The 13,664-nt window shown below is 46.9% G+C and overlaps 1 protein-coding gene across 4 annotated transcripts in view; it reads left to right on the top strand.

Annotated features, from left to right (window-relative positions):
* The window catches only part of lrba (LPS responsive beige-like anchor protein), a 180,858-nt gene extending 167,266 nt beyond the window's left edge, over nucleotides 1-13,592 (top strand). For 3 of the 4 annotated variants that reach the window (XM_041933032.1, XM_041933033.1, XM_041933030.1), the window contains exons 50-56: nucleotides 13-78; nucleotides 1,704-1,859; nucleotides 4,054-4,221; nucleotides 8,145-8,246; nucleotides 8,354-8,550; nucleotides 11,570-11,721; nucleotides 12,277-13,592. In XM_041933032.1, coding sequence (XP_041788966.1) covers nucleotides 13-78; nucleotides 1,704-1,859; nucleotides 4,054-4,221; nucleotides 8,145-8,246; nucleotides 8,354-8,550; nucleotides 11,570-11,721; nucleotides 12,277-12,367 — 932 coding nt within the window. In that variant the 3' untranslated portion in view covers nucleotides 12,368-13,592. The remainder of the gene's footprint in view (nucleotides 1-12; nucleotides 79-1,703; nucleotides 1,860-4,053; nucleotides 4,222-8,144; nucleotides 8,247-8,353; nucleotides 8,551-11,569; nucleotides 11,722-12,276) is intronic. The other variant, XM_041933031.1, reaches the window with a different exon arrangement.
* Nucleotides 13,593-13,664: the final 72 nt, after the last annotated feature.

Here is a 13,664-nt window from a genome sequence, read left to right as displayed (position 1 = left end):
CTTTTCTGTCAGGTCATCAGAGCTCGACGGTGCAGGACCAGCAGTACCAACTTCCTGTGGAAATTGACCCTCTGATAGGTATGCTGTCATTTGGGGCTGTAGAAGAGTACACACACATGCGCATTCTTGACATAATGTGAGCTCACATGTGCATGAAATGATTTTTTTTTTTGCGCGCGTGTGTGTGGATTTGTGTATGAATCCCGCCGGCATCGCGGTGACTCATGGCAGTCTGCAGCGCCGTGTCCCTGGACAGTAGATTAGAGTTGTTTCTCAGCCTCTGCCCCAGTTCACTCCTCATGATATAGGCCCTGCTCTCACACTAAACCATTTGCATGCAAATTGGAATGCAATGAGCTGTGGCCTGGGCCGGCATTTCATCATCAACTCCCCCTCTCCCTCCCTCTCCGCCGTCCCCCTCCCTCCCTCCCTTTCTGCATCCTCTTTGGTTTAATTTGAGCGGAGGGAAAGGACGCGTGTCAGTGGAAATGAATATGAATGTGGTAATAATGTGTGATTGAGAATGCACCGTGGACGGCTGTCAGGACAATATGGGCGCCTCTCATCCTTCACGACTTGTTGATGAGCAGGAGAAGAGTGCCGAGCCGCGGTGATGTATGGGGATGCGCCGGTGGAGCGGGGAGAGAGGAGCCACTTCGATCTGCGCCTCCGCCTCCGCCGCTGCCTCCCTGCAGCCTCTCCCGGTCTCACGCACATCTGCTCTGTCTCCCTGCGCGTCGTGGTCACTCTTAGTCTCACCAGACTGTTTCCACACGTGTTTTATTTTTTCACTTGACTACTGAAAATAACCAGGGTTTGGCCTCACGTATTTATCTTTATCTGCACGTACGCTCTTCTTGCCTGTGCAGAGTCCAGCCCAGTATTTATACATTCAGTGCGTGTTTTTGTGAGAGCTTTATAGGGGGTCTGTGTTACTGAAAGCTCCCTTTTCAGGCTAATTTTCCCCTTTAAATCTTTAATATTTTTGTTTTATTTCATCACATGAGTTTTTTTTTTCCCATCACACATTGCGTCTTCATTCCGAACACTAAAGCATAAATAATGTACTAAATTATGTGTGTGCGTGTGTATTTCGGGGGAGGTAGAGGGGATTTTTGTGCTTGTCAGTAATATATTTACATTGTTTGCATTCCAGGAGGAGTCTGAGCTAAACACAGTAAATTGAGGATGAGTGCTGAGCCAACTGTGGCTTTGGGAAATGTTGAAAATGGGTTGAAATATTAGTCGCTGCAGGCTTACTGGACTTTCTCAGCGCCCGTGCGTCTCCCACACCTGTTCTCAGCACCCACCAAAAAAGAAAAACTTCACAATCTCTTCAGGAAAGAAAAAAGATCCCACTTACGGAAGAGAGAGTGTCAATAAATTTGCTTCCTGAACAACCGTCGGCTAAACTTCACAGCCGGGGTGAATCTGAGCTCCCGCTGTCATTACTCAGACTGGACTCTCAGACTCTCACGGAAAATGTGAAGTCCCGTAAACTTAACCTCCAGGATGTTTTATGTATTCTCTCACAAATCTTCTTTGCGCTGAAGCTTCGGTGGAGGTGCACTGCAGCGTCAGCTCTTTGAAAATGTGTAAACTGTGTGTCGGATCATAGCTTTAATCGCTCCAGCGCACACCTGTTCGTTTCCAACCTGTGACTTTTGATTTGCTCATCGTATTTTGGTCCCTCTCCTCTGCAGCCAGCAACATGGGCAGCCATCGGCGTCAGATCTCAGACCTGCTGGATCAGAGCATTCAGATCAGCTCGCAGTGCTTCATCATCACGGCCGACAACCGCTTCATCCTTCTGTGCGGCTTCTGGGACAAGAGCTTCCGGGTGTACTCCACTGACTCAGGTACTGTATAATCACAGCACTTACCCCCCCTCAGCCCTCAAATCAGCAGGATCCAGGCAGAATCGTCTCACACGCGTCAGCTTAGATTTACACGCTGTAAATTTGTTACTTCATATTTAACTTTGTCAAAACAAGGCCGCCATGGAGTGAAGCGTGCACCACCGTGTGTTTTGAGAAACCATATCTGGAGTCGTTGCATGCACATTTTCTCTGCCACTGAACTCTTGGCGTCAGATCTTCCCTTTGATGTTTTTATGTCTCACTCTCAACAGACAAAAACCTGAATGTTAGTGCTGAAGACTTGTGATTTAAGCACAGCCTCTACTTTTGGCTCATATGGTCAGCCTGTAAAGGCCAAACGCTCCGCGCTTTCTGGTTAGAACGGAATCAGTTTTTCTACATTTTATAAAATCGCTGCTTCGTCTCTGGCACGAACCCCGTGAGCCACATCCACATGGATTCATGCCCTGATATCAGAACCTAATGGGCACACTTACTGAGCACACTCACCACGCAGATGATGAACTCTTTCTCATTTGGACGCTCTAACGTGAGCGTTCCTCTTTTTACACTCAAACCAACATGAGACGTCTCACACCGCGCTATTAAAGAGATAAACCTCTTAATGACAATTAGCCTCATGGCCTTTCCTCTAGCACCATCCTCAGGACAGACTTTTCATTTTATTTTCAGCCCCACGACTAGTGAGGCTCTGAGAAAGACAAAAAAAAATCACTGGTATGTTTTTTATTTTGTCCAACACTGCAGTGAACATCGTGGCCTCTAGCAGCTGCTAGTAGCCTTTAGCGTTTATATTCTCAATGCTATAAACAACACAGTGCACAGTCTCTACTGTTTGCTATGCCACAGATGGTGTTCTCTGCTGTATTGTAGCTGCACCAGATTATTGCTCTCTTATTTTTTGCCAGTTCAAGGCATGTCAGCAGTTCATTGTAGCCTAAAGTGGTAACACTGAATTATTTCTTTAAGATGCAGAAATCTCTGCAGGTTTGAATGCCAGCGACATGCAATGCAGGCGTTTGCGCACACACACACACGCACACACACACGCACACACACACAGCACACACACATGCAGCATCAGGTCAGGGGTCCTAAATGAAACTGTCTGAAGCTTCATCTCTGCACCCCACTCCTCATCTCTTCTCCCCAGCCCCATTCAGAATCCTACACACATCTATACAACGGAGTCCGATTCAATTTCTGCAGGCCAGGGCCCCCCTGTCTTTAATAGTGGAGGGAGGGACGGAGGGATTGGAGGACAGAGATAGCTCTATTGTGCGACTGCCACCGGGGTGCGCGACTGGAACGTGAACACAGTTTAATCGCGCGCGCTCAACAGCTGCCGCCGAGGTCCCTAAAGCCCCCAGGTTAAAGGAACTGAGGGATCTTATCAATTACAAGACCTGATTGGTACACGTGCACAAAACGCATATCCTCATACGCCTGCGTGCACACACACCCAATTTAATTTGTGCGCGTGCGCGCGAGCACACAAGTGTGTGCTGAATGTGAGCTGCATGGTAGCCATTATTGCCGCAGCTATCATTAGTTATTTTCTGTGTTTATAAAGATGTCAAACATTTTCCATCTTTGATGTCTGTGTTCGTCTTTGGGAGTTTAGTCAGCGAGCCCCCCCCCCGGTTTCAGAGCGGCCCTCGTCTTTTCACCCAGATACAACTTAATTATCCGACGGACAGTGATTTTGACACCCAGGCAGAAATGCCATGTGTTGCAAACTATCCACTGTTTGACTGCAGAGGTCACACCATGAGGGGCGTAATGAGTATTAGACAGCTAGACAGTGGAGCTGTGGTCTGGAAATCTGACAGCAATTAGCCTCTTTATATATACACATGGAGCGGACTGCATGTGCACGTGCATGGGCGCACACACACACACACACACACACTGCACACAGAGTTGGAACAAATATTTATTCTTGTCTGGGAATTAACAGACGTCTGATCCTGTGGATGTTGTAGAATTACTAGTCAAGCTGACAGATGATCAACAAACACTTGGCGGGGACTTCCAAAGAACTCTACCTGGCAATAAATTCTCACTCAGTTTTTACGTCAAAGTGCAGTACGAGGTTGTGCGTTACGACCACGTCTCCTATTCGAACCGTGGAATCTCTTCATAGCTGCTCTTGTTTGTGTCGCTTTCGCAGGCAAGCTGACTCAGATCGTCTTCGGGCATCGCGACGTGGTGACGTGTCTGGCTCGCTCCGAGTCGTACATCGGGGGAGACTGCTACGTCCTGTCGGGCTCCAGGGATGCCACCCTGCTGCTGTGGTACTGGAACGGGAAGCACAACAGCATCGGAGAGAGCCCAGGCAGTAAGTACACAGTACACACACACACACACACACACGCGGGTATTCTCCGAGTGCTCGCTCTCCCAGACAGTTGTGACCGTGTGATTTACGGCCTCCCTCTGAAAAGTAACAACTAGTTTCGTCTGACCAGGCCCAGGCCTCCTGCATACAGATTGGATTTCGCGGCACCGTCGCACCAGGAACAGCTTTCGATAATGTGTTTGAGATTGAGTGTGAGTTTCTGTGAGACCAGATATCGTGTGTGTGTGTGTGTGTGTGTGTGTGTGTGTGTGTGTGTGTGTGTGAGTGTGAGTGAGAGAGAGAGAGAGAGAGAGAGGGAATCTGTCTTTAATGTGAGTGAAAGTGAGCGCCACTTAGAGACGTTAAATGTGACGTTGGGGGTCGTCGGCCAGCACATGAAAGTTCACCACCATCCGAGGGCCGCGGGGTCACGCCGGTCGATAAAAGTGAAAAATGTCACGGGCCTCTCCCGCGTTACCATAACATATGGCATTAGCCATGATCAAAGCATCACACACACATTGCTCAGCCCTTAGCCTGCTCGGTGCTAATTTGGTCAGCTTAGATTGGCGTACATGTTGTTAAGTGATCCATTACAAATGGGCTGAAATTTATGACAAATTGTGATTCGGTTAATAAGCCACGTTGGTTTTTCACTTGAGGACAGAACGTAGATGTTTGTTTGTCCCTTACAGCATCTTCCCGCAAGTTAATTCACAGGCATTTTCAAACTTTTTATAAAGAAAAATAATAAGTAGTATTTAATAATCGCATTTTATATCCTGTTTTCCTCTTTTTGATCGCTTTATTTTCCTCAGCAGAGTAAAACGAGTACAACAACATGAGAAAAAGTAGAAGCACTTCACACTGATAGATAATTCACGCAGATTTTCTTTTGTTAGCTGATGCTTCAGCAACACTGTGACTTCTTTGGAGCCTTATTTTAATCATCCTCGAAACATAGAACTTAAAACATGCATTTCCTTATGGGATGCATGTTGCTTGGTTACATGAGGGTTCAGATTAACTGAAACAAATACTGCGACAGCTGTAGTGTACCTCGACAACTTCACTGCATATTTTCTAAGAAAAATAGGCTGTATTTTGATTGATTGGTGGAATTATTATATGCCTGAGAGGGTTCTGTGTGTACATGCCAATGCATGTGTTGTACATACTTTTGTCAGCGTGTGTGTGTCAGTCTAACGTCAGTCGGCTCAGTGCAGTCACCGCGCTGTAGCTGGAGGAGCAGACAAAGCAGTCGTCATCCCAACCCCTCACCACCACAATGTGATGCTCCATTGCCCCAGACCGCAGGAGGCTCTCCCAGACATGAAGCTCTGCTGCACACACACACACACACACACACACACACACACACACACACAATACATAGACAGCAGACTTTTCTTTATTCCTCTTCCAAAAACGGAACACTTTCAAGCTAAAGTCTCCACACACACTGGAATGAGAGCACATGCATACACACACACACACACACACAGACACACACACACACACACACACACATACACACGCATTCCCTTTCATGCATAATGCCCTGTGAACGTCCCACACACTTCATAAGCCTGACACAAATGCCTCTGAATGGCTGATATGCACATGTACACATTGACCTATGCGCACTTGGTTCCTGCTGCAGGCACATGCTGCTGTTGTGCACAGCTGCAGAGAGATCCCACAGACACCACTGCCATCTGCTGGTCACAGAGGGGAAACCAGTTCAGTGAGATGTCTACTCTTAAATGAAGCAAACATATTTTTAGCACCAATTTTTGAGAGTAACTTTAAATTAGTTATCTTGCGATTGCTGTAAATAGTTCTCAGCTGCACCAAATTTTAATATACACACACCAACATGTGTACATTTATATATTTATTATAAACACAGACATGCATGCACAGCCACATAAAGATTTGTGGTTCAACAATGTTTAATTGACTCAGAATTCGTAATCAAATCTGCTTTTACACATCCTAAATCCTCATTATCATCTCAGTGAATTTACTGAGCCTCAACTTGCAACAGCTTTTGAGCTTTTAATGACCAAAGCTTTAAAATAAAAACATTTGCAGTTATAATAAACATTTGCTGTTTAGCTGAATGGATCCTGAATGCTGTGCAGGCTACTCTTTGGCTTTAGAAAAGAGGAAGAAGGAAAGAAATGTGGCTATTTTACCAACTTTGAACAAGCTTTTAGATCCAGTCTACACACACACACACACACACACACACACACACACACAGACCTTGTCCACACTTGCCTAGATAGTTGATACCCTCCACAGTGTCCCAGCTTTAGTCAAATACAGGTATAAGATTGTAATCAGATGTGGCGCTAATTCAAACCAAATGGCAGGTCGAGGCTCCAAAGGTTAACTGATACACCAATATATCAGCTTTATTGATCTTCTCCGAGCAAAAGCCAACATCGTGCTTTAATCCACGGGCTTGTAGCTCGTATGTTTGCTTTTAGCGGCGTTGAGGATGTTAACCGGTTGACTAAATGAATCGTCGATGTTTAGGCTGCCGACCTGGTGTGTGAGCAGAGTTTTAGGCAGCCGGTACGTGTTTTCAGAGTGGACAGAGGAGCGTTAAAAAAACGCTGTTTTGTGTTTGTTAGAAATTTTTTTGCAGTTTATAATTATGATAAATGCATGCAGAATATTTTTCCATTCACTGATTTTAAGTATGTCCTTGTAATCTGCAATATTTTAATAAGTTTAAATATGGATTTGATTGTTTTAGTGATTTTTCTTTACTTCATACGTGACCGGAGTTCAGCTTGTCCTCTGCTTGGCTTTTTTACAGGAGGGCTCAGTGAGCAGTATGGTCGATACGGTCGAGTCTTTCTGCTAAATCTAATTAAAGTTTAACAGTAGCTGTAGCTTTTGGGGGAAAGTATCTGTCTTATTAGTGAACCTGTGTCGAGTTTTATGCCACATAATTGAATTAAAGAGAGAAACTGCATTAACGAACTCCGAATGGTTTGACCAAGTCAGCAGGAAAATACACTTAAAAGTGCTTAAAACTGCTGCAGTGAGTCACAATAAGTGCTTTATCTCACTGGCTTTTAGTGTAAGAACTGTTTTGCTAACTTTGCTCTGCAGCCATTGTGAGTGGGCTGAACTTGACCTGTAACAGCAAAGAAGACGAGACCCCCTCCGTGACCCCGATGAACTCCACCCTTCAGCTCAGGGATGTGCATGCATAAACACCCGGCTCTGCAGACCTGCACCGTCCCCGTTTTACAATCTTATTTACAAGCCGCCATCCAGCTCAACACTTTCACCCAATGAGCAAATGTTTGGGCACGTCCGTCCTCCATTAATGCGTCAACATTTGTTCAAAATGATATGTAATAACGTTCAAACTCCGGCTTGTGCGCTTGCAGACAGAGAAGTAAAAGGCGATTTTGTTTGGTCGCTCGGCCTGACAGCTCAAACCAAAACAAAATCACACAAACTTCATGAGTAGGACCATAACTTACTCCCTCTGGCTCTCTCTCTGTCTGTCCGCAGTGCAGAAACATCTGGATCCAGTGAAGGCAGTCGGGGGGTGAAGGTTTTAAAGATGGGGAGAGGCGGAGGGTGACAAGTGCTAGAGAGGGAGAGTGAATGAGGGTCTCAAAGCTCGTGCAACAAACTACAGGACATGTGCATCCACATAAAAACAATATAAAACAATTAACAACCTTTCGACATGTTTTTAATTCCATATATTATTGTTTGTTTTTATATGGTTCGCTGTTCTGTTTTTACTGGATTGAATTGCCAAAGTTATTCTATCAGGCAGCTTTGACTGGTGCTTTGAATATTTATGCATTTCACTCCCTCTAGTGGCCAAAAGCGGTAACACGTTTTCTGGAGTACACACAACAGTTCTGTTTGTGTCTTCCTAGCAGAGTTCACCACGCCACGGGCCATCTTAACGGGCCACGACTGCGAAGTGACGTGTGCGAGCGTGTGTGCCGAGCTGGGTCTCGTCATCAGCGGCTGCAAAGGTGAGATCGACCGACGCGTCCAAAACACACGTTTATATCTGCCGGCAAAAAGACACACCCGATAGCAGCCGCCACGAGTTCTGACCACACGTCTCATGTTTGTCCAGAGGGTCCTTGTCTGATCCATTCCATGAATGGGGACCTGCTGCGGACCCTGGAGGGCCCAGACGGCTGCCTGCGGCCCCGCCTCATCCAGTCCTCCACCGAGGGGAACTGCATGATCTACTACGACAAGGGACGGTTCTGTCTCTTCAGCGTCAACGGCAAACTGCTGGGACACATGGAGGTGGAGGACGGCATCAAGGTGAGGCAACGAGCGGTGCACTTCCACATGTGTGCCTGCACCACATCAGCGCACAAAGCCCCCTCGCTGATTAAAGGCGCCCTCGTGGTTGAGATGTGAGTAAGGTAAGGGGTCTGCGTGCCTCGGGGGCAGTGGGGGGGGGTGCGACTGTGGCTTCACATCTCTTTTATTCCCTTTCACACGCACACAGCAGAGGAAACGTTCCTTTTGATCCACAGGCCTGTTGTCAGGTCAGATTGCAATGGCGGCGGCGGCGGAGAACATTCCAGAGGAGCGGTCAGCTCTGGACGCCGGCACCATTAACCACCCTCCGGCGCAGGACGACACATTCCCCATTTCCCACATTTCCTCCCTCGTGGTTAGAGCGACACGAGATAGCAGCTACTGCCTTTGGTTTCCTGACCCTCTGTTTCCGGCTCGGCCTGGGAAATGTAAGCTAGCCCTGACAGACAGCCGCACGCCTGTTTCCTATTAAAACCCTCCCGTGCCCGAGCTCCTAACCTGCCAGCCGGCCCGCTCCTACGCGAACACGCCGGCAGAACGTGTGGAAGACGTGTTGATTGATTCTAGTAGCATCACTGGGGAAGTCGCTGGCGTTCAGTTTGCAGGTTGCAGATTATTGAATCGTGTCTTTAAGAGAAGCTCTTGGAGTTTTAGCTCCTTCTCAAGCTCGAACTTGGGAGCAGCGTGGGCCGCCGGTCGGCCCCGTCAGCTCTCCTCCGCCGCTGTAAATTCCAGCCATGTCAGACGGCATTAGGAAAATCCTAACATCTTGGAGCAGGGCTGCGAGAGTCTCGACCCACCCCCCCCTCCGGCCTGAGACTCCGACTGTATTTAGTGCACTCATGTACATACCAGAATCAATCTTCCCAGCCCTTGGAGCCTCAGCACGGTATGACTCCAGGATAAATAAGTGTTTGTCCTGGCCTGCAGCATCCACTTAGAAAGAGGGAGGGGGCCTGAGAAGGAGGGGGAATGTTTGCACTGTGAATTTATAAGGGCCCGCAGTCAGAGGTCAGATGACAGGCTAACAGTCGGCATCCTCGTCTAATAGCAGAATCGAGTGACAGAAGCCATGCTGAATGGATTACAGTCTTTTAAGCGCTGGTATAACTCAGGCGCTGTAACCATTCCAGCAGTTTTTTCACCGCCTTCGTCCGTGTAACAGGGGGATTAACGGCGCCATAAATTAAACGTTTTACCTTCCCCAGCCTCGAAATCCGCCCGCCGTTCCCCCCAAAAGAAGTAGGAAATATGGGCATTAAAAGTGCACGTGTTTCTGCTGGACTCATTTTTTAGTCACCCGAGCCCGGGTAGCCATCTTCGCTCCCGCAGAGCCGTCGGCCATCTTGTTCGACCGCCCAGTGGCAAAGGCCTGATTTATAATGTCGGTCTGCGGCCTCCTACCTGGCCTGGCTGACATGTCTGCCGGCTCTGCGGCCTCCTGCTGGGCTTCACTGAGGTCATGGACTCCATTAGCAGACACAGGTACATTAATACAAAATCTGGTAAATAGTTCTTATATTCTTTATTACTGTGATTGTGCAGTAGGTTATCTGTTCTCTCTCAGCTTTGACTGCTTATTAAATCACTTTATCACATTTAAAGCTGCAGCAGCAAATACTTTTACACCAACAGCAGATTAAAGGACTTCCTTCAACACGAACCCACAAAGAATTATCACGCAGATGTGCAGCTTTCAGCGTTTTAGCGTCTTTCAGCTCGTTGTTTCGTTTTTTTTACGGCCCAAGGCGCCGCTGTTTCGGTTCAGTCTTGGCCTTTTCTCCAGCCGCACCACGCCGCTTCTCCACCATCCAACAGCAGACAGGCACAGTTAGCCGCGAGCTAGCACAGTGACGCATTTAGCAGCTATACTGGACTCATCAGACACACATAAGACTCCAACCGAATGCTGTTTTGACGTCTCCATCTTTGTTCACCATGACAACTTTAAAGGTGCTAACAGCTTCTTCTGCTGCCCCCAAGTGGCCGACAGTCCGATGTGCTGCTCTTTATCTGTTGATGCACAGGACGATGACTGTGCACACAACACAGACCCCCACCGCACAAACCAAACCTCGGCCCTCCTGGATGACGATCTAACGCGGCGAGGCGGCGGCGCGCATGCGCATCGCTCTGCGTTCGCATGTCTGTGCGTGTGTGTGTGCAACTTTTGTGCCCGTCTTAAGTGCGCGTGTGATGAGAATGAGAAACAGAGCTCATTTAATCCACAGTGTGGTAGGAAATTCCACTGAAGATCTTTATACAAAACATTTGCTTCATTTAGGCCGCGCGCCGTCTCCGCCCGGCCGCTGCGTTCCGCTCCTGAAGGCGTATTTATGTTTTCCTTACCAAGTCGACTTCCTGCAAACGAACTGAAGTTTAAGTTTCGTTTTTCCGTTTAATGTGAGCCTGATTCAACACACATGCTGCCGATGATTGAAGCGTCTCTTGCCGCATCGCTGCACAGCGGCTGCGGCTGCAGGACGCGCGGCCCCGGTGTCATAAAACCGCAAACGAGAAAAGCTCTAAATTAGCGTCATTTGCTGCTTTCAGAGCTCACATTGTGCCTGGTCGTGTCATCAGCTACGGTTACCCGCTGATTGATGCCCCCGACTCTTTCAGTCTCAGCTTCCACTGTGCGTCGCGCCCGTAACGGACTCCAACACGCGGGCTGATTTGTGTGTCGGCCTCCCGGGGGGCGGGGGGCGTTCGACTGTTACAGTCTGCAGGAAAAGCAGATGAGACGAGTAAATCTGCGGGTCCCGCTGTGGGGAGCGTCTTTGTAGCGAGTCTGTGTACAGGAAGCCCCCTGAGGATGGCGATGACGTGGGAGCCTTTGTTGGATCACATGACCTCGCGGTATGAGATAAACTGGCCCCAGGTCACCGGTCCTATTCGGAGTATTGGGTTTTTTCCCCCCATTTGAGGCCTGATGGATCAAACAATTCAAACATCCCAAAACCAAACATTGTCTCAGGGGTAGGGGTAATAACGCTGGACTCGCTCTCTCTGCCAGGCCATGCTTCTCAGCCGCGACGGCCAGTATCTGCTGACGGGCGGCGATGGAGGTGTCGTGTCCGTCTGGCAGGTCCACAACCTCAAACAGCTGTTCACCTACCCGGGCTGTGACGCAGGAATCCGCTCCATGGCCATGTCACATGACCAAAGGTAACACACACACACACACACACACACACAAACACACACTCAAAAAAAACCAGAATGTGATCGATCATCCAATCATTAATCCTCTCTGACATGAACTCACCTGAAAACAGCACAAAGACAATAGATTTAATGTTCATTTATTTTTGTAAATATCTGCTTCTTCTGAGTTTGATGCAGCAACACGTCTCAAACAGGTTGGGACAGGAGCAACAAAAGAATTATTGATCTCTAATAAAAAGTATTGATCTCTTCAATCACTGACAGAAGGGCAGCGTTCTGAAGTAAAACCTAAATGCTGAAACTCTCCATTACAGTCAAATCGATAGAAATACATGTTCCCAGCATTCTTGAAGTTTAGAAATACTGCAGTGCTATTGATTTAGGACTGACGTGAGAAGGCGATTACTTGATTGATCAATTAACAGAAGATTAATCATCAAATATTGATTAATTGTTTAGGACATTTTTTCCTACTTTCTTGCATTTTTCAGACTGAACAATGAATCAGTTAAACATAAAACATTCAAAACTGAATGCATACTGTTCCCTCCACAGGTGCATCATAACTGGCATGGCGTCCGGAAGCATCGTGCTCTTCTACAACGACTTCAACAGGTGGCACCACGAGTACCAGACCAGGTACTGAGCCGGACGCCGACGAAGAGCCCGACCGTCTGAAGTGTGAACTCTACTCTGAAGCACTGTTCTGTCGATATCCTGATATCCTGAATGTATCTCAATGAAAGAAAAAAAACACCTGTCCTGCTATAGTAAAAACTATTTTTAAAAAGGGCATTGCTATATTTTGTAGATCCGATAGGAAATTTTCGTATCAATCACGGGGTGGGGGTTATGTTACTGTATGGTTCAAAACAAATCTATTTTTAGCTGTAAGAGTCTATTTTCATCTCCGGAGAAAAAGAAAAGCGGGATTTATGGGGCGTTAGCGGAAACCTTTTCTCTTACAAATCCAAATATTTGTGTACTTTAGGGTGAGTGATTTTTTTTTTTCTGTAGGTGTGTATGTGGGGAATAATTATTAAGATATCATTCACAGCTTTTTTGCCATTTTGGCACCACAGCCGGTAGATGCGAAACGTTTGAAGAAATAATACTGGACAGAAGGATAAATGAAGAGGGAATATGCATATATACATATATAAATATCTATATATTCTGTTTAAATGTAGTCCTCCATATTTAAAATGTCCACTCCCTCTGTCCCTCTGTGCTTGCTGAGGTTGCGTTTCTGTGCATGGCTCATCACTCATGTAAAACATATCAGCGCGTTACCATTAAACACTTCAAACATCAGACACACCTCCCAGCCGGTGATGTTAGAGACGAGCTTCATGTGGAGGAGAGCGTCAGGACATCCACACTTCTCTCCTAAATGACTGAATAAGCAAACTGGACTCCTGATTAATGTGTGATGGACAAACGGACGGTATGACGTCAGTTTTTTTCTTCCACATCCCTGAATGAAAATCATGTCATCATACCTAGAGCCAGCTTAGCATCTTCAAAGTCTTCTTTGAGTCCCGTCTCCGAAGCAGCTAACAGCAAAGTGAGATGTGCAATGAAAGGAAGGACTTCCTGTTTCAGTTTCTCTAAATCACAGGCGGAGTGATCCTGTTCAGACGAGACTCAGCACTAAAATGGCAATGAGACGTATTCCTGTTTTCTTTCTCAATGAACTAAACGTCCACCTGTATGTTTGATTTCGAGGAAACATTCCTTTAACGTTTGCGCTTTGATGTGGTTTGAATCTCGAGCGTTATGAGAGCTGCTGTTATCAACCAATACTTTCAATCATTTTGGAGTGTTTTGTGTGCCGAGTTCTGACAATAAAATTGAATTTTATAACTTGAGATGTCCTGAAGTGTGTTTTTCACCAGGAGTCACCGGACGGCACAGCACCCTCTAGTGGCCAACATGTGGTA

This window comes from Chelmon rostratus, chromosome 3 (assembly GCF_017976325.1).
Source record: "Chelmon rostratus isolate fCheRos1 chromosome 3, fCheRos1.pri, whole genome shotgun sequence".
Classification (NCBI taxonomy): Eukaryota; Metazoa; Chordata; class Actinopteri; order Chaetodontiformes; family Chaetodontidae; genus Chelmon; species Chelmon rostratus.
Note: the sequence above shows the minus strand (reverse complement) of the source record. Positions and strands in the feature narration are given on the sequence as shown.